At 35.5% G+C, this 21,314-nt stretch overlaps 1 protein-coding gene across 1 annotated transcript in view; it reads left to right on the top strand.

The window, feature by feature from the left end:
- The first annotated feature begins 8,914 nt into the window (after positions 1 to 8,914).
- Positions 8,915 to 21,314, top strand: part of adgb (androglobin) — a 111,652-nt gene continuing 99,252 nt past the window's right edge. The window contains exons 1-5 of the mRNA XM_088939997.1: positions 8,915 to 9,070; positions 15,523 to 15,685; positions 16,116 to 16,208; positions 18,008 to 18,079; positions 19,259 to 19,465. Coding sequence (XP_088796123.1) covers positions 8,991 to 9,070; positions 15,523 to 15,685; positions 16,116 to 16,208; positions 18,008 to 18,079; positions 19,259 to 19,465 — 615 coding nt within the window. The 5' untranslated portion in view covers positions 8,915 to 8,990. The remainder of the gene's footprint in view (positions 9,071 to 15,522; positions 15,686 to 16,115; positions 16,209 to 18,007; positions 18,080 to 19,258; positions 19,466 to 21,314) is intronic.

Genomic DNA, 21,314 nt, shown 5'->3' with positions numbered 1-21,314 from the left:
ATCACTCTCGCTGTGTTTAGCTGAATTAAATAAGGATGAGAAAATACACACAAACCTTGCTTGATGTAAGGAAATGTCCAGAGGTAGCTTAAGATGTGGAGCAGGTTCTCTGCACAGTGTGTGCCCATACACTGTAACAGAATGAATGCCAACCCTATTAATTCCATGTTATTATAATTTTCTTATGATCAATTTACTTGTTATTAGTAATGTGATTTTGAGCATGTATGAGGCAGGCAGTGGAAGAAGGGAGACTAGGACGTTGTTGTTCTGGCTCATAGGGAAGATGTATTGCCCCTTTTTTACAGTGGGAGTGCTGCTCACAGAAGTAGAGAAGGCATGAAGAAGAGGAGAGAGACAGGTGCAGCTCCTGACTAATTCCCAGCGGAAAGAGGGAGAGCAACAGTCTCTCAGTCCTTTTACAGGGGGTAAAAAGTGGGAAAAGAAGAGGCAGTGGGGAAAGGGCAAATGACACAGGAACAATCCATTCTGGGGGGAGTGGATCGTGAATATACTGTTCCAAACCAAGGTGCATTACAATTCCAATTACAAAAGTAAAACAGCACAAGCTTCATTCATACAGTACAACCAACTTATAACCAGAATGGTAAAGCTAACCATACAGTCATCAATTAAAAAATAGATGTTTACTGGATAGTCCAAAATGATGAATGTTGACAGTAATGTTTCTTTAAGAGATTTGTATTTGATATTTTATTCTGCTATCCATAAACACAATACTAAAATGTGTGCAAATTCACTGCAGAACATAAGACACAATCCTTGTGTTTTTGAACGCGTGGAGAAGAATAAGAAGCTGAGTGCTTGGTATTGTAACTAACACTCCTGGTAGTGCCGGTGTTGGCAGCCAGGCGAATGACAGGCTGGAGACAACCTTTACAGGCTCACAGACAGTTTTATTGCCCTTTTCATTACAGTGGTACGTGCAATTCACAGAGCAGAGAAATGGATACAGTATGAAGGCAGAGAGAGAAAGACCACAGATCTGCTGGACGAACAGGAATGAGAAAGAAAGAGGATTTCTTCCTATTTTTATTAAGTGAAAAAGCAGAAAATAGTCAATCTGCCTGGAGGGTCCTCCCCTGTTCTTTCATAAAGGGGAACCCTGTGTTAGAGCGAGCATAAGCACATTGGCTCCGGCCTGTCCTGGTCTCCTTTCCCTGCTAATCAACTTTGCAAGGGCTCTCTCACCTGTCTAGCCAAGGCGCCTCCAAGTTCCAACATTTAAGGAAGTATTGCTGTCAGAGTATGTTATGGATTGGCTTGATCCGGGGCTGGACAGAGGAAGTTAATGAAACATGATGTTGAAGGGCCATCAAGGACTTTAAAGGTATTAATTTTTCAGCAAACAGTAAGGTCACGGTGAAGGCTTAAGTTTTGATAAGTGTTTATCAAGCATAACAAGACTTGTTTGAAGCTGTCAAACATTCAGATAATGAACCACTGTCTTCCCCAGTTCATACTGTGTTTACAGGTTGTCCAAGCACTTCAAACTTCCTTCAGGTATTCCCATAGATTTACATTAATAACTGGAATTTGTCATGTCTGTATACTAGTAATATAGAAAATAAAATGTGCAAAAAGCAAATTAAGTTTCTACAAATATTCTGTTTCACATGCTTAACTCTGATGATTTGGCATTGATCCACATCTCACTTATACAGTTGTGAGGAATTCCTGAGCAGTGTTCCTCTCTACAGCGAGATTATATAACAGACTTCTCAACCCATTCAGAGTACTCCCACAATAAAATGAGTTTGTTTGAAATGGAATTCAGATTAACATAAGACCTACTCCTCATTAACATACTTTTTTTAAAGTTCATTCAGTCATACATGCTTGAAAATACATACATATTTTCAGGTATAGTTTCTGAGTTTATCACAATTTCCTTAGATCTTAGTATACTAAGTACTAATTAAACTATACTAAGATATAATATAATGCAGTATATTTAATGCAATATTCTTACAAATGTGGGGTTACAGAAATGGACAATATCAGGAACTGATAGTGCGGTTTAGTCAATGAATAAAATAAATATTCATAACCCCAAACTTGTAAGGATTTCTGCCAGGAATATATGCAAGTGGTTGGTATGGTTAGAGGCATGTGGATTCTTTGTTCCCTGGCACACCTTTTGTGAAAAGAATAATAATTCATGCACACTTGGTCAAACAAATATTTATTACACACAACATAAACATACCACACACAATTTACTGTATTTACAACTTTACAGACAAGCCATTTCAGAGGCCTACATCTAAATCACCCAGAAAACCCCAGGCTGTTACCAAGTACTTGACTCTTAAATAATGCCTGTAGAAGCCCAAGAAGAGATAAGCTGCCCCCTAAACTAAATGCAATACAACCTGCAGATAAATCTCTCTCTCTCTGTAAATCCGGATGCCACAAAATAAATGGGAGCCTATCTCACTATTCTAAAAATGTTCCCACAAGTAGGAAAGACTGTCTTTAACCGAGGTATCTTTTAAGCCGGAAACCCAAGTTCCATAAAAATGCTGAACAATGAGCTCAATGTAGCAAGATTCAAATACTAAGCTCCAATCGGGGTTTTTTTTGGATGACGATGAAGTAGGGACTCTCACCTGGCACAAGTTTTAAGTTCCCTCTCTTCTTCTACTCTTTCTCTTATGTTCTCACCCTATTTTCCCCTCCTTTCTCTTCCTTTTCTTTCTCTGAATAGACTCTGAGCCCACTACATCTCAAAAAACACCCCCTCTGTGTTGAAGCTGGAAATGTTTACACTGCAAGGTGCTACACACTTAGAGCCTTAGACACCTCCATTGTCACCTACCTCAACAATATATTAAATTTTGTTGTGGTTTGAAAAATAATTTCCTGTTTTCACAGACACTTTCAGCAGAACAGCCCACAACAAATCCGATAACATGCTGTATAATAGAAGTCCTCTGATCTCCACCAGAACACCTCCCTTTAACATCTGTATCAGTAATATCAGGTGGGTAGCTGCGTTAGCATGCGTAGGCTGCAAAGGAGCAACAGGTTTATTCCATGCTGAAAAGAGAAGAAAGAAAACACAATGTTTCAGCTGTGGAGCCTTCTTTGGGTGTCAGTAATATCAGTATTACCAGTAGTTGATTACTATTCAGGGGAAAAGTCAGATTCTTGTACATCTCGATTTAACCTTAAAAAGCTGTTTAAATTGCTATTTAAATTTTATTCTAAAGTAAAAACAATATTTGATGCAGTATTACACCATTAGATAGTACCATTGGTATTATTTATGTTTTGAAATGATCTCACAACTTAGTATCAATGACACCACGGGTTAATTTGTCAGTCAGTATAATTGCTATTCTCAGTTCAAGGACTCATGTTCTTTTTGTACTGGGTATGGAGATGTGGTGGAACATTCCAAGCAACATCAGAAAAAATGTCATGAGTACAACAGGGAAAAAAGGTTGCCAGCAAAGAGTAGCAGTATAAGCATATGAGAATAAAAACTGAAATTATTAAGTAAAAACTTAATACTTGTTCAAACCATTTACTTAAAAAGTAAATCTATCTACATAATGCATTAAGTATAAATTTAGTATCCTGATCTAGTTAAGGAGAGCAGCTTGCTGTTGCATTGGCTAATATTCCAATTAAAAAAGGAACAAATGTCAAGGGGTGACAAAAGTGAAAGTAGGGCAGCGGCTTGGGAGCTATATTATACATACTGTATATTGGCCCGTGCCTTTGTCATGTATGGTGTTTTCTGCATTTCTGTCTGCATTTCTGTCTGCTTATCTCTCCTCTATTTCTAGAGCAAACACTACAAAAGACAACAGACTGGGTGATACTGTTTGCCTAGACACCTACAGTACCAGTTATCACAAAATCAGGGTGACATATTAGATACTGTATGTGAGGTACTGAGCAGGTTAAAATCAGAAAAGACAATGGTGAAAGGAAGGATGGCCATGTAACCTGGCAATCTGCATTGTTTGTATTCAACTCAATTCAAGGTGCTTTATTACCATGACTGATGGGTACAATCAGTGTTGCCAAAGCAAATAAAAATAATGAAATTCACATTAAACAAAACAAAAAAATAAAAGTAAAATAAAATCTACAGAATTGTATCTGTCTACAGTACATTCCATAATCTCCTGGACACTCCTACTCCTTATTTAAGTCCTGGAGTTCTGGCCAGAAAGAAGATACTATAGGTCAGCAGAGGCCTGGGGACTTGGGTGCTCTCTTCTTCCCCCGCTGTGGTTTGCAGGGGAGGTATATTGAAACACATAGCTCATTGACTAATAAGACATGAGAAGTTCAAGTGAGACAACTGAAAGACTGCTCTGGGTTTTTGTTTTTTGTAGATGGATTGCCAGACTGGAGGGAGTACTCATGGGGAGGACAGAGGGAGATATCATGGAGAGGACCCTGGCACTGGAGTGTTTTGCATTTTCTACTTAATGATCGGATTTTAAGGACATGGCAAAGAATGGAGAGAGACAGAACTGTGCATTATGTGAAGAGTTCTTCCTGGGATCTTTTTTTCTTTCTTTGCTCTTTGGATTGGGGCCAATGATGTTAATTTGTTTTGGTTTTTTTGCTGTCCTTTGTGAATACTTTTATTTTTGTTCTTTTGGTACAGTATATCATTGTAATTGCTAGAGGAATAAAAAATCACCTTCCTGTGCTGGTCTGTAAGTGCACTGGTGGTTCTGGTGGATCCGAAACTTGTGAAGGGAGAAAGGTCCTAGTTCCTTAAAAATAGCTACACTATTAAACTACACTACCTACAGAGGGTCACTATTATGACACAAACATTAAATATTTCCTTAGCTACAACACAAAGAGAGTGGTTGTCGTGGAAGGATTCAAATATCCTTTTTTTATTGCCAGATGCAGTCCCCCATAGCTGGGTTGTGTGGCTTGAATGTTTAGCCTGTTTAAAACTGAAAATATTTAGTGTAAGTCATTATACCACCAATACATATTGCATACAGCACATGTGTAGAAGTACTGTATAAGTTACAGTATATAGGATTCGAAAACTATCCCTTGAAAACTTCTCAGCAGCAAAGCATAGAGTCTTTCCAGCCAGCACTAAATTCAGTAATAGTGAAAGCCATTGTTGGGATGAATTCTGTACACATTTATAAGAATGGATATGTCCCTGAAATTTTAAGACTCCTACAGTACATGCCAGTGGGTTTGCGGACCCTTCTGCATATGAGCTATTGCTTTTGCCCTGGAAACAAATGAGTGGGTTTCGATTTCATGTTGGGCCTACCTTCTCCTAGAAAGCTACAATATAATACCATGATAGGCCTCCCTCTAAACAGGTGTCTCGTGAGGCCTGAGCCTTAGCACATTGAAATCAGGATAAACAGCAAAATACTGTGCAAAAGAGACTTTATTAAGACAAATCTTATGTTCACATGAAACACAAACCTGCTCTAAACTAGCCCAGCATCAAATAATACCCTAAGCTCCTGTATATACTGTTCCAGACTAACCAAATAAATTAGCCCCATGTAAAATGTGGCTCTTGGCCCTTTACCAATTAACTAATTAAACAATCAATACACCACATGTGAAACATGTAGAAACAAGAGAACTTAACATGACTGTGTCAGTAACAGCATGGGTGCTGTAGGGTGTGGTCACTGTGTGCCGTTCTGTTCTTGAGCACAGCAGCTGTGCACATGCGGTCATGCATGGCAGAGAGCTAGGGTCTCTCTCCCTTGAGTCACTATCAAACTGAGAATGTTATGTTTTTGAAGGTAACCCTGGGCTTCTCACAGCAAATGGCTGGATGAGATCCTCAGGCAAATTAAGTAGTAGGAACCAAATTAGCTAAATATCTCCTTTTTAAATTTTCTGATGTTCTCAAGGGTAGGCTTCTACATTTTGGGGAGTTCCAGAGGAAAGAACAGCTAATGTAATGGCCCACTTTTCTCTACGACGATTGTTTTCTGCTTGTCTGCTATTTTTGTCCCTCTGAGCTTTGGTCTCTTTCATTTCTGTTGCTGGACTTGGACTGCTCTTCCTGAGTCATCAATTATTCATCCTTATAATTCACCAGCAAAATTCCTGTTTTGCAACAATATTGGGATGCTGCACTGTGGAATTAAGAGTTTGGTTTTGGCTCTTATGAAAACATGTTCTATCTTCTGTAGGGAGGTGCTCTTTCAAAGTGAGTAGCTAGTCTAGGAGTCTTGAGAAGATGCCCTTTATGATCCCCTGTCAGTATTTAGGGTTTAGTGTATCATTCTTAACTATGCCTAGAGCCAGGCAGCACTGGTGTGTTTTGTGCCTACACATCTTTGGAACTTTCTGAAACAAGCTGTTTCATTACAACACAGAAACTTTTCATACATTTAATTGAACTGGCTTCTGTACAAAAATCCTTTCTCATTGTAGATTTTTAATCCATATTCAAAAATGAAAAAGGTTTTCTTCCTTCATGTTTTATTTTTTTACTCTAGGAACCATATGCAGGTATTTCTACAATGATTCTGTTGTGTGAATACACCTGCTGCTAAAACGGGCAGGAGTCATTCCCTGTCAGTTTGCATCAGTATACTTAGAGGTTCACCAAAAGGCATGTCTGAATGCTGTCATGGTGATGTTCATTTGTCACGCTGACAGTATGTTTTTATAAAGGTGTTTTAAAACATTCAGTTATTATACATTGAATATATACATATTGACATTATCTAGGACCACACTACACAATAAGCATGTTTTGCAACCTAGGAAGATACCTTACTGGCTTTATTTCTCATTGTGAAAACCCTTCATTTCAGTGCATTTCATTTCTCATTTGTCCTTCAAAACAGCAATTCCTCAGCAATAATAGAACTCTTCTGCTCCTTTAACCACTTGTCAATGGTGGATTGAAATTGTGTACCGTGAAGCATAGACTTCAGATGTCAGAACAAATAACAGTCACTCTTGGCTAAATCAGGGCTGTAGGGTGAATGATTCATTTAAGTCCACATTGGTTTGTGATGAGTTTTCATGGATGAGACTCTGCAACTAGGCTAATAAGTCAATATAATATCAATCAGAAATTGTAGAGTGTAACTGATTACCAGATAACCTTTCTTTATTAACAATTGTTTTTTTTTTGCATATTCTCAGTGTGGAAATGATTTTTTTTTTCATCTCTTCTTATAACAGTGACTCATATATCACAAAGAGAGCACGAGGGAGGTCATGGTACTCTGACCATCCGCACCAATCAAGACATTCGTTTTTTGACATGCTGCATGCTGCACAGCACCCGGCAGAAGGGTTGGCACTGATTGGAGAGGAGGTGTGTCCCTTGCTGAAATTAATTGAATCCTGCAAGAGCCTGGGGAAGGAACAGGAGTCAGAAAAGGCTGGATGAGCCATGGCCCATCTGACCAATTTGTCACCAAATGGTGACTGAACAGAAATTTTACTGGTGGATAACAATGTCAGCTGAAAAAGCTGGATAGCTTCACAGTAATGGTGGATGGCTTCCTCTTTCATGCACCAGAGGTAGTCAGCAATCTGGGAGTCACCTCTTCTGTCTTTTCAGCCCCACATGAAATATTTAGTTATAATGTCTTTTAAGACATTTGAGATGTTCACCTTTGAAATACAGTAATTCCTTCATTAAGCAATTTCTATCAATGTCGAATGCTGAGTGGCCAGTTCATGCATTTTTAACATTGAGGATTGACAGCAAGATGCAATATGTCCAGAATTCAATATAATTCTATCTGTATAACCCTGTATGTTCTTGTTTATTTTTTTATTCAACCCTTTATTGTACCTTTTTTTCTTTTTCTTCATCACTTGGCATGGCGTTCTTGGATTTGGAAAGTTGCTTATTATTATTATTATTATTATTATTATTGGTGGTTGTGTTGACCATGACCGTCAGAAATGATCTTTCATGAATTTTATTTTCCAGGACATGTAGCAAACATATCTCTGCTTTCTATTTGATATACTGTATATGTATTTCTCTACCAAACTTTCTGAAACATCTATTGGCCCATTCCTTAAATTCCATGTGGTCATTTCAACAATTCTGCAACAGATAAAATTCTCCAATTCTTTTTAAACAAATCCACACTCAGAACTCAACGTTTTACTACTGTATATCTGCCTTACATTATATCTGTATAAACCTGTATGCTGTATGTTTTTTTTTCTTTTTACTTTTTATTGTACTTTTTTATTTTTCTTCATCACTATGCACAGTGTTCTTGGGTTTGGAAAGGTGCATTGTTATTATTATTGTTGTCGTTGACCCATGATCTCTTTTCGATATATTATTTTCAAAGACACGTAGCGAACATATATCTGCTTTAAACTTGATTACATGTATTTCTCTACCATAGTTTCTGAAACAACTCTATCGACCCTGTCGTTAAATGCCACGTGGTCATTTCAACAGCGATACTCAATGAGAGGAGCTCAAACTTTTCTGTTAACTTTTCACTAAGGCCCACTATTTACGACCTGATAATCCTTTAATAAAAGTTTGAAAAAAATATTTAAGAAAAAAGATTTATTTTATGACAGCATATGTAGGAGGCTGAGAAATGTGACAAGGTTTTTGTCTATTCTTGCCAATTGTTTTATTGTTTTTTTTTCAGTTGTATTTATTTTCTGTTTTTCTCTCCAGTATTGAATAAACCCAACAGTTGCGTTTCCGGATTTATTTGCCTTTTTAACATTTACTTTTTTCTGGCGGCACGTTTTTTATTATGTGTATTCGTTAAACGTGTTTTTTGCGCTGTAGATCTCTTCCAAAAAAGGAAACGCGACGGTGTTTGAGACCCAGTTGGCTCCTACTTCCCTCCGGCTACCCCAAACTGTAGATTTGCGTTGCTTAGGAACGTACCAAACTTCCTGTGTAGCAGACTCGAAAGCAGCTGAAGAATATATTAGTATTTTACTTCGTCTGGGGTTTTCTCTTCATTTTGAACCAAACTGTGTTTATGATGTCGAAACCGCCAAAGAAAAAAGAGGCCTCTTCAAACCGAGTGAATTCATCTCACGGACAGACACCGCATAAAGAGTAAGATTGGTAGCTAATAGTACTCTGTAATAACTTTTAGATCAAATTACTTTTTCGCAATAAAACACGCCTCTGACCATACATTAATAGTAATTTTAATTGTGCTTATATTAATAACTTTTTCATCACTTTCCAGGGTATTGCTAACGATATTTTTAGGGTTTCGTTTTTCTAGTTATTAGGCTGTCACTAACGCAATCAACATTACTTAATAATACAGTACGTACAGTATATAAATTCGTGTTTCACTGCATACGTAAACTCATGTAAATATAAGGTACAGCACCTGTATCACGAATCTTGAAATAACCTAGTAATAGTATCGCCATGATGCGTGCTCATTTTAATTTCATTATAACAACACTTACTCTATTTTACTTTTACTTGTTTCCAACAAAGGTTTTCAGCTCCTTTCGCGACTGTCATTAGACTTCATAACGAAACATAAGAAGATTCGGCAACAAGTTGACTAGCAAAACCAAAGAATTGAATATAAAGGAACGGAAACTAATTCCAAAATGATAAAGTTAAACAACGGTTGCAAAAACAGTTGAACAGCTGTGTTATTAAGGATTACCAGTAATATGTACAATACAGAACTCAATTTTAAGAGACTTCTGAAACTCTGCAAAAGGAAAAAAAATATTTTTAAAAGCGTTAAAATAGTATAGTGATTAGAACATCTAGGAACTCCCCAAATTTGACTCTGGATCACTGGACCTTTTAGACTTTTATTGACGTTGTCATATACTCATGTAATGTCCAGGACAGCTGATTTCAAAAGTTATTATAAGGTATTTTAATAGATAAAGTCGTTACAGATTAATTTGTTCAGAATCGTTTGACATCTCTTCATAGGAGAACAATACAACAGTACATGAACAAGCAAAGAATTAGTGGTTGTAAACTGTGGTGCATTATCTCCTTATAGTATAAATCAGGTCTGGCATTCCAAAGGAATGCCCAATGTTAAATCAAAACAAGCATTCTTCAGCTGAAAATCATTATGAATGTTACATCATGATAGTATTCAGTTAACTACAGGCATCTTATGATATGTTCACAGAACACTATCAATCTGCTAAAAGCAGAAAACCGATTTTGAATGCTGGCTTTGGATTTTACAATTGGCAGTGTATTCAAAGTTGGACTGAATCCACACGTTTCTTCAGAAATGGGAAAATTATTGTCACTTGGTGTTTTGATGTACTTACAGTTACTTGCAGAAAACCTGAAGAGAATTTAGCACTCTGATGGTACACCAAATTGCATTCATTTTACCTGCTCTTATACATGATGTGGTTCCATCATGGTCTGTTCTTGCCATTTGTTTTCAGTGAAAGGCAAGGAAATTTCCACAGGACAAATGTAAGCACTGCATTCATGTCTAAAACAAATCTTTAGATCTTACAATGGATGTCAAAGTAGGACATTCTACTGATTAAATAAAAATCGATTAATTCTGGTGACCACCCATACCTGCTTTTGCAATGGGATTACTTAAAATGTATTGCATTATACTGTTATACAGTATGTCTAAAAAAGATCTTAAATATTCTGTTTTTTGTTTTTATATAACAAATGTAGGAAAGAACATGCTTTAGTCTGTATAAGTAAGCAGGGATTATCATTCAAGAAGTACAGCAGCAGCAAAACTAAATGCATTTTCAGTGGTGAGTTGTGGGATTATAGAGAACATGAAAAGGCAACAACATAAAGATGTACTTTGATTCCTTGCACCTAGGATCTGGAGAGTGGATCAAAAAAAAGAAAAATACACATCACAGTGCAAATTATCTTTCATCCTTTTACTGATTAAAAAAAGTGTCGATGTGATCTTGGTTTGTTAAAACAATAGATCAATGTCCCTTGCCTGTATGCAGACAAACATTTTAACATTAGGATATATTAAATAGTGTGAATAGTGGTAAAGAATGAAGATAAATTTACTCGAGCAATGTTGAACATATTTGGGTCATTTCACTTGGGCTGGTTGTGTTGCAAGTCAGTCTTTTTTTTAAAATGTCAGCCCACATTTGAACAATGTGAGCTTATATTAGTATTCCAAAGAGACCTGCAAGCTATAACTGGAATGTAATGAATCTTAACTACACTAACTGGAATTCTGATGAAGTGCAAGAGTGATTTTTTTATTGGTGATTCTATATTTTGTATGTATTTGCATTATGAGTCAATATATGAATTTAATTTGCTCAAACTTTGCTCAAAGCTCTGCAGACTCTAAACTTACCTCACTTTTGGATATCTTGCCTATTCAGTTTTCTTTAATAATCTATATTAAGGTAGTGATGGTTATTTTTTGTTATCTAAAGATATTTTATGGAAACGTACACTGCTATGTCTAGATATTATATTAATGAACCTATTTTTTCAGTAAATTATTGAATTACAGCAGAGTAAAAAGCAGGAGATGTACAAAACTACTAGTACATTCAACTTGTTGCACATCCTTTCAGCGAAGGATATGAATCTGACAAGACCTATAAAGGAAATCCTAATAAAATTATTCTCAAGGACTAACAAGCAGATATAATGCTGGGAGACTTGTTTTTTTTCGTTTTTGGTTTTCATTGCCTGATTTCCTCGGGTCTTCATGTCAGTGCTACTGTTCTGCATGCTGATTCTGTCACATGAAGTTAAAATGTAGAGTTTGATATTGCAATAGATGTATTCACACAGTTTCAGAGAAACACAATGTACATCTTGTCAGAACATCGCCTTGAAAGTCCAGCCCCTAGGTTTGTCCCATTGTCACTTATGGCAATAAGTTATGGGATCAAGGAATTATTATGTCAGTGACACACATTAAAGCATGAAGATGCAAACTGCTTTTTGTCCGTGAGTGCTTGTAGACGTCAGCTTTTTTAAGTTAATCAAAGTTTTCATCAGTTATGTGTCATATATATTTTAAGTAATGTTCAACTTTTGGTGTGTTTGTTAGAGATTCGGCTGTGTCTTCTTCTTTACACCCAGTTGCATATTGTAAAACGGATGTTTCTTGAAGAGTAGATCTCTGGATATGGACATACACTGCATGATCTATGGATATAAAAATGCAGAAATTAATTCCTATAAGCACTCTTTAATAATTCCATTAGAACTGATGAAAGTAAATATTTGATTAATTTAACAAGTCATAGTATGCTCACAGTTCTTAGAAAAACATGGCTTAGAATATGCAGTAAATTTGAAAAGCACCAGAACTCTAGCCTTTTAAAGGGGAAGTTACAATGCACTGTAGTACCATTAAACCTTAATAATTGCAGGTTTATCAATTGAGATTAAGGCCATTGAAATATCTCTTGGGCTTGTAAGTTTGACTGAGGAAAATGTGCTTTGCATGGGTTTTAGACATCTTTCATTGTTGATTTGGCCTACAGGTGTATGTTAAGTTATTTTAGAATTACTTAAATTCATAAAAAGGGTTGCCAATAACTAAAGTTTGCCTTGTTAATGTTTAGCTGTACAGTATTTATAGTAAATTGGCACAACCTATTTTGTTAAAAGGTGATACAGTTGTAGCCACTCAGAATGCTTGTCAATTCTTATTACTGTGTTTGTGGTACTACGGCACAGTACATTGTGTGACTCACTGGTCAAAAGTGGATCTTATGGTGCGTTAGATGTTAGTGGAATGATTGCTTCATTTAATCACCCAGGTGGGTGCTGTACATTGGTGGTGGTGCAGGGGAGTCCCCATTACCTATAAAGCGCTTTGAGTGGAGTGTCCAGAAAAACGCTATATAATTGTAAGCAATTATTATTAATGTTTCTCTACTGTGCATCTATAAATACACTTAATATCGAACATTAATATGGAATTATACAACTAAAGGGAAATTTTGGTAGCTGAAAAAAAAAACAAGTTTAGCATCTAGAATGTCATAAACTATATTAATTTATTAATATAAATATATTATACCTGATGTACATACAGTCACTGGTAGTGGTAGCTAAACAAAAAATAGAGTACACAACAGTATTCGATTTGAATCATTTTCTGCATCAAAGTCTTTAACTAACTTACTGTGGTTATTTTGTAAAAGTTTTGACGTGCTCGTTCTAACTATACAGTATAATGTTTTTTCAGTATACTTTATAAAAAGCTATAATGTTTTAACATTTTCGAAGAATACTGTAGTTTTTGTTATTGTTGTAAAAATTGTAGTACTCTTAATACTTAATAGGAATTGTTCATATGGTATCATGTAACTAAAGAGATTTTGGTAGCTGAAAATATCACCTGTGGTTATTTTGGAATCATTTTTTATTGTTGTTATGGACAATGGAATGCTCATAGTCTGTTAATGTTGCATGTTGCACCCAAGTGGCACTTTACTACAGTGATTAAGTGCTCTCCTGCTACTGAGAAGATCTAAGGTTCACTTCCTTCCCAGTCAAATCAAAGTATTATTTTTTTTACTCAACTGGATATATAAACTATATTTACATTTCTGATAATTTTATGTATCACACTATGTCAAATATTAAAATAAGATTATGCCCTTAAATATAAATGTGAATGAGTTGTTTACATGTCTACAGCATTTAGTTTTAAAATACTAATTTTAATAACACTATGTATATTTTTAAATTATGAAATGTAAAATCTAAATTATAGTTTTATATGTTTTTTTGCCTTTTTTCTTAATAGTTGATATAATTATTTTGTATCAGTTATATATTATATTGTTATTAGTTAAAACAATTATTTTGCTTCATCTGAGTTCTAGAAACATTGTTAGAAATACGCAGGAACAACAAAGTTTTACCTGTGGTGTTTAGCACATATTTCAGCTTAAATTGTACTGTAGCCTTCCTCTGAGAAAGCATATAGTCCCATCACAATAAAAAATAAAAACAATCTATACAATTAACGCTAAGATGTGACAAAAACGCTTTTAAGACTTCCACCCTGAAACCGGTGTTTCCTTAATTCCAGTTTTCTTCCCTACTGTTTAGTATTTAAAAAATACCAATAGTAAATATCGGCTCTACATGCATTAGCTGTAGTACTAATAAAAACAGACATTATATGCTTTATTTATAAATTACACTTTTATTAATAAAAACATGTATTAATAAACTGCATAATGAATAATTGTGATGAGACTAGAAAGCAATTTTATTTAAATATTACATTGATTTTCAATCGACGGATGCATATGTTCATTACTTAGTGACAATATTATTACCACTATATTTGGGAACATTCTAGTGTTCTGCTTTAACTTTGGGCTCCTTGCAATTAAGAACAAGTCTAGTATGGATCTGCGGACTAGTTTCAGTGGCCAAGTTTGTTGCAATTGATCTTAAGGTGGTGCACTAGTTTAGCACAGGGCTGCATGTTAACCACAGGTTGAACTCTAATGAGAACACTGCTTTCATTTCCCTTTCATTTCATTACACTTAATGTTTGTTTGCTCTTATATAATATATATATTATATATTTTATAATTAAAATCTAAAATAAAGTTACTGTATCTGTTTTACTTAAATTAGCATTAAGACAAATATGGATTTTTTAATGCAAAAAACATCATGTTCACAACAGCCTATTAGAATAAACTATTTTTATATACCTGCTTTGTAATCTTGCTTTGTAAAATAGCCCTACTTTAACATTCTGTGATGTATGAAATTAATAAAAATTTTAATATAGTACATAAATAAGACTGATCATGGGACAAAGACTTTCCCCATGGGGCTAGGTGTTGGCTGGGATTTAAACTGAAATGTGTTGCGTGACAGGCCAGAATTCCTCCACATGCCACATTAAGCAGTTACTATGCCACCTGGCAGTTTTACAAAGTAGTGCAGTTCCGCGTCTGGTTATATGAAAAAATAAAAGGGTACTGCAGGTTACAATGTGGTGAAATGGAGTATGCTATTTGCAGTGTTGCGCATTATGTTTTGAGCATTCTGAATGACTGTATCTGTATCTGTTTCGGAACACGTTTTAATATTCCAGTGCTGGCATCATTAACACTACTATCTTGAAATCAATCACAGTAGCGAATATTATTTGAATTTAAGTAATGTGAATTTTGAATCATTGTGGGTAACTGTTTTCTTTCTATAGATATAGGTGGGACCACCCTTTTGCTCAGCAGGAATACCTCCTTACAGGTTGATATGAGCAACATCCCAAATATCACTGCTTTCAGTAAAAAAGAGGGTATTCTTTGGTGTTGAATACAATATCAGCATCAACAACTGTGCAGTTCACTACTAAGCTTCAACTATATGGAGACCATGTCTCCATTAAGTTTCCTGCTATAGTACAAATATTACGTTGTACATTCAAACTCAATCATTTAATCTTTGTGTTGGACAACATTTGTCTAAAGAAATAAATTTGTGATTCGTAAAACATAATGAATTATTCATGAATGCATTGTTGCTATTATAAGTTTTATTGTGGAATACAGGGCATCATCTATGATCACCAGTGCTTCTGAAGGATTGAATGAACCAAGAAAAGGAAGGTTTCCTATCTGGCCTGAATGGAATGAAACGGATATAAATGCAGAAAAATGGGAAGGAACAAAAGGATCCAAAGATCGGGAGAAATCTGGAAAAAGTCCCTGCATTGTAAGTAAAACTCAGTTGCAGTCACAGGAAATGTAACCTCAATCAAACGTACAGTACTTATCCACACATGCAGATGTAAAACTATTCTTTTTTAAATATATGTCACTATTCTACTGCCATATCCTGAAATGATTTAGTATGCTTGTGACAAGCTACAGTATGTACAGCATACAGGTGTTTGCCTTTAAAGTCCTTAAAAAGAATGAGATATTTGCATATTATAATTTAATTCTTCTATTTGTATTGCAAAATTAAGAAACTGATTTAAAAAATATGATTAAAAATAAAGGTCTTTGGTTTTAAGATTTGAAAGAACACACTATTTAAGCAGAGACATTCAGTGTACAAAGATAGTAGGTTTTTTCATAAAACCGATGAAACAAGCCAACAGTATACTCAGTCAACACTGTGAGAACTTTTTTATTTGTAGCAGTACTTTGAAGACCCAGAAGGGAAAATCGAGCTGCCTCAGTCATTGAAGGTTTATACATGGAAGCGTCCTTCTGAATTTATGTTAAGCAAGGTAATTATATCATTTTTCTAGTTCAATGCGTATTAATATACAGTGGATATAAAACGTCTACACACCTTTATTGGAATTGCAGGTTTTTGTGATGTAAAGCCAGAAATCAAGATAAATCATGTCAGACATTTTTCCATTATTAGGAAAAATAATTTAAATTAAACCTACAACACCCTGGTTGCATAAGTGTGCACACCGTTTTATAATGGGGGCTGTAGCTGTGTTCAGAGTTAACCAATCACATTCAAAATAATGTCCAAAGGTAAGTAGCATACACCTGCCATCAATGAAAGTGATTCTGATTAACTCCAAATCAAAATCAGCTGTTCCTGTAGGATTTCCTTAACTTTCGTGGTTGCATCCTACTGGGATAGCCATGGTCCGCAAGGAGCTGACAAAACATCTACGGGATCTTATTGTTGAAAGGTACCGATCAGGAGAGGGGTGTAAAAGAATATCAAAGGCATTGGATGTACCATGGAGCACTGTGAAGACTATCATCAATAAGTGGAGAAAATGTGGCACCACAGGGACATTGACAAGATCAGGACAACCCTCCAAATTGATGACAGGATAAGGAGAAAATTTATCAGGGAGGCTACCAAGAGACCTACAGCAACATTAAAGGAGCTGCAGGAATTTTTTGCAGGTGTTTGTTACTCCTTCCATGTGACAACAATGTCCTGTATTCTGCACATGTCTGGGCTATGGGGTAGGGTGGCAAGATGGAAGCTGTCTAAATTTTGCAAAAAATACATTCAGTCACCCTAAAACATGTGGAAAAATGTCTTATGGTCTGATGAGACAAAGGGTGAACTTTTTGGACTTAATTCTACAAGATATGTTTGGTGCAAAGACAACACAGCTCATCATCCAAAGAACACCATAGCTACTGTGAAGCATGGTGGTGGAAGCATCTTGCTTTGGGGCTGCTTCTCTTCGGCTGGGACAGGGGCTCTAGTCAAGATAGATGGGATAATGACTAGCTCCAAATATCAAGATAATGGCTTCAGAAAAGGAAGATCAAAGTCTTGGAATGGCCCAGTCAGAGCCCAGACCTCAATCCCATAGAAAACCTGTGGAATGACCTAAAGAGGGCTGTGCACAGGAGATCCCCTGGCAATATGAAGGACTTTTTTGCAAGGAAGAGTGGGATAAAATTTCAAAGTCCAGGTATGCAAAGTTGATAGAGAATTATTCACAAAGATTTACTGCTGTAATAAATGCGAAAGGTGCTTCACAAAGTATTAGTTGGGGGGGTTGTGCACACTTATGCAACCAGGGTGTTGTAGGCTTTTTAATTTAAATTATTTTTTGTAATAATTATCTGTTTTTCTCTTGAATTTTTTTGGTTGCAAGGTCACATTAAAGATGGAAAAATGTCTGACATGATTTATCTTGATTTCTGGCTTTACATCACAAAAACCTGCAATTTCAATAAGTGTGTGTAGACTTTTTATATACACTGTATAAGGTTTATCACTTTGAGACTGAAATAACAGAGGACAGTATCTTCTAGTATGTTTTTATAAAAAGTTTCATTTGTAGAACAATGTTCTAAAAAGTTCGATTCGCAATGATATTCATATAATGACATTCATCATATATGTGATACTGTATATTCAATCATATCTTCATGCATTCTTAAAGAGATTTAATTCATTATTGTTTGACAGGTTATATCAAATTAAATTATAGCTGTATTTTAATAACTGTGGATCAAAATAGCACTATATTTTAGAGCTTTTGTGCAGAAAGTGTGATGTTTAAAATCTCATTAATTTCTAATTCTATTTCAGACTCCTGTTGTTGTAGAGAATGAATCCTGGTTTGACCTTGTTTCTGCAAATGAACATTTAGTCGGTAGTGAGGTAAAGTGTTGTTGTGTAGCAGCCTCGGCATTGGAAACTACATTTTGTTTTGTACTTCAAATTCTTTTCATGGCACATCATTTAGGCTGCTTCCAATCTTTCTGGGAATTTGTAGTAAACAAATTACTATTTGTAGTAAATCGTCTTAAAATGATATTCATTCAATATGAACATTATTAAGGTTGTTTTCAATATTTCCCTCATTATTCTGTTGTGGAAGCACTCCCTGGTGGTGTTTTTGGCAGTTGACATCATTTAAGAATGGTGTTTTTCTGTGATAAGCTAAATAATACTTTCTCTGGGAAGACCCTTATCTGCCTTTAGTCTTTGTTTCTCAAATGATTATTGAAATGACTTGACCTATGTAACACTGTGCTCAAAATGGGGTTCTGGGGTTTAGTGTTTGTGTATTCTCATTGAGGGAGAAGAGTTGTGTGCTGCCATCATTGGCTGAATGTAGGGGAGGAGAGTCTCTGTCTCTCCCCCCTAAAAGCAGTAAGGATTATGGGATGATCTTTACGTATGATAGGTGATCACCTATCATATAATCACCTTTTCATGTTGGATTAACTCATATCTGTCATGTCCATGACTATGCATAACTTGTATACATTGATGAACCATCTATCAAAGCCATTCGATTTTCATATGTATTTGAATTTTTTTAACATATTGTAACATAATAATAAAATATATATACATACATAGCTAATAAGCAATGACTTCTTTGAAAATAAATATTTGTGAGTGCAACTTAATTGTAAAAATATATTGTAGATGACAAGTGAATGTTATGCTAATTGTCCAGGATTCAATTAAAAAACTTTCTACACTCTGTGCTTAGCATAGAAAAAGACCATTCTAAGTCTACAAGAATTGTAATGTTCTAATTGTAAGATGCTAAATAGTTCATTTTGAGAATCTCAGACAAAAAACAATGCAATCACTGAAACGATTTTTTTGTGGTGTTCCCAAGTGTTTTTCAAGGATAAATTTGTCTCACACTTAAAAAACTGCATGATGCAAAATTATCTTCAGTTTAACGGTGAAAAAGAGGACAAGGGTTAAGTACATTCAAAATTTAAATTTTAAGCAATTCACATTAATTCATTTAGGCTGTTGTTTTGATGTGTGTTCAAAATGTACAAAATGAGTATATATATAATATTTTTTATCTAGCTTATAAGATGGATTATCAGTGAAATCTACTCTGTTTGGAAAATATGCAATGGAAATGCACCATATCTGGAAAAGCAGGGTTCACCGGATCCCTCATTTCTTTCATGGAAGCCCTGGGAGCATATCTTTTCACTCTGTAAGGTTGTGAAAGGCCACATACCACTGTACAATGTCTATGGGAAATATGTGGTGAAACTCTTTTGGATGGTAAGTAACAATTCATTTATTTGGAATTGTAGTAAATCATCTTATTTTTATTAAGAGATTTTTAGAATAGAATTGTTATTGTATTGCAAAGTTGTTTTTTGCAAAAAGGCAATACTCAGTCATATTTTAAAACTCTTTGATCCTTTCCTGTTGATTTTAAGAAGCTTTTAGCTCCAAACATTCTTGTATGCTTTACTTTAGAAGTAAAGTATATTTTTATATTAAGGCCAATGCCACATTCAATTCTTTTCAGGCATTGCTGTCAACAGTCATACTGAAGGATTGGTAATAAACACCCTGTCAGTACATTCAGAGTTTGCTCATATCTCTTCTAACCCTTTATACCAATCAGCAGTTTAATAGTAGACAGTAGAGAGGTATTACAGATAAACTGAAAGAAGCTTGTCATCTTTATTAAGACTGAGGTTTCCTTTTTTTGTTGATCTTAGGAATATGTTAGTGATGTGAGACCATGGAAAACCTTCCATTGAACCTCTTATGAAAAAATAGACATATGTTATATTGAGTAGTGGGGTATAACCAATATTTAGAAGCCTATTGTAAAAGGTAACTTGACCTTCTCATCTCACCATATGTCATAGTCTATTGGGAACAGTATATTCAGTTTAATCCCACAACATTAGAGACCAGCCTGGAACCGTATTGACCCTTAAGGATGTGATGAAAGTCACCCCACAAATGGAGAAGCAGCAGGAAGAGCTATAATTTTAATTGAAATATTTAAGCACAGTGGACAGAAGCTAACACTACATCTCCAGATTGTCATCCTAAAGCTCTAGAGTCAACTAGAGATGACTTCAAAGATGCCATCATAGTGACAGTCTTCAAGAAAAGGCATGAATCCAAATTTAGCTGGAATTTCTGTGGAAATTATAGACAGATCACTCTCTAGCCTATTGTTCTCAAGATGATTACATAAATTCTCCTCAGCCATCTTATTACTCTTGCCGAAGAAGCACAGCCAACAAGAGGGTCTTTTTAAATTAATAAATTATAGGAAAAATATCAGGAGTAACACTAACATCTCTACTTAGTGTTGTATGACTTGACAAAGACATTTGACTCTCTGGATCAAGAGGCACTCTAAAAAGATCCTTCTGGGGTAATGCCTCCTAAATTCATCAGCATCTTACACCTGCTTCAGAATGAAGTGTGCAGTAATTTTCACCAATGGATTCATTATAGAGCTTGATTTGCTAACAGGCTAGCTCCCTGCTAGAGTGCAGCTGATTTGACGGTGAATGGAGGGTAAATTATTTAGCCTCCAGTGATTCTGGTCCTTAACTAAAGAAAAACTGCAGTGTGCCTTGACAGATATCTCTAGGCATTCCCCAGAGTCACCAATTCCTATTCACAATGAATGTCTTAATGTAGAATGCTTTTATATCTTGAGAGTTATCTTTCACAGAAGGGTGATAATGATGAAGAAATCTAGTACTACTGTATATTGCCTGAAATCGGTAAGTGCAACCTTTGGTTGCCTGGGGAAGTGAGTGTTTAAGGATACAACTGAAAACAAGCTGTTCCTCTAGCATGCAGTGGTCATTCCTACTTTTATTGTGTGGGGCTGAAACTTGGACAACATACGAGAGATGTTTAAAAGAACTTGAGTCATATCACTGATGCTGTTTGTGGAAAGTTCAATGTATCTTCCCAATTGATACATGTTCCACTGTTCTCTCTTTAGTAGACACACACGCATTTAAACTGTGATCATCCACCATTGGCTCCATTTGGTTTGTCACGTCATTCAGATGTCAATGTCCAATGCTCCCAAATAAGGTTCTCTTCTCCAGGTTTAGCCAATGCAGTAACATTGTAGGAGGCC

This window comes from Atractosteus spatula, chromosome 2 (assembly GCF_055471065.1).
Source record: "Atractosteus spatula isolate fAtrSpa1 chromosome 2, fAtrSpa1.hap1, whole genome shotgun sequence".
Taxonomy (NCBI): Eukaryota; Metazoa; Chordata; class Actinopteri; order Semionotiformes; family Lepisosteidae; genus Atractosteus; species Atractosteus spatula.
The sequence above is the reverse complement of the archived record's forward strand: the minus strand, read 5'-3'. Positions and strand labels throughout refer to the sequence as shown.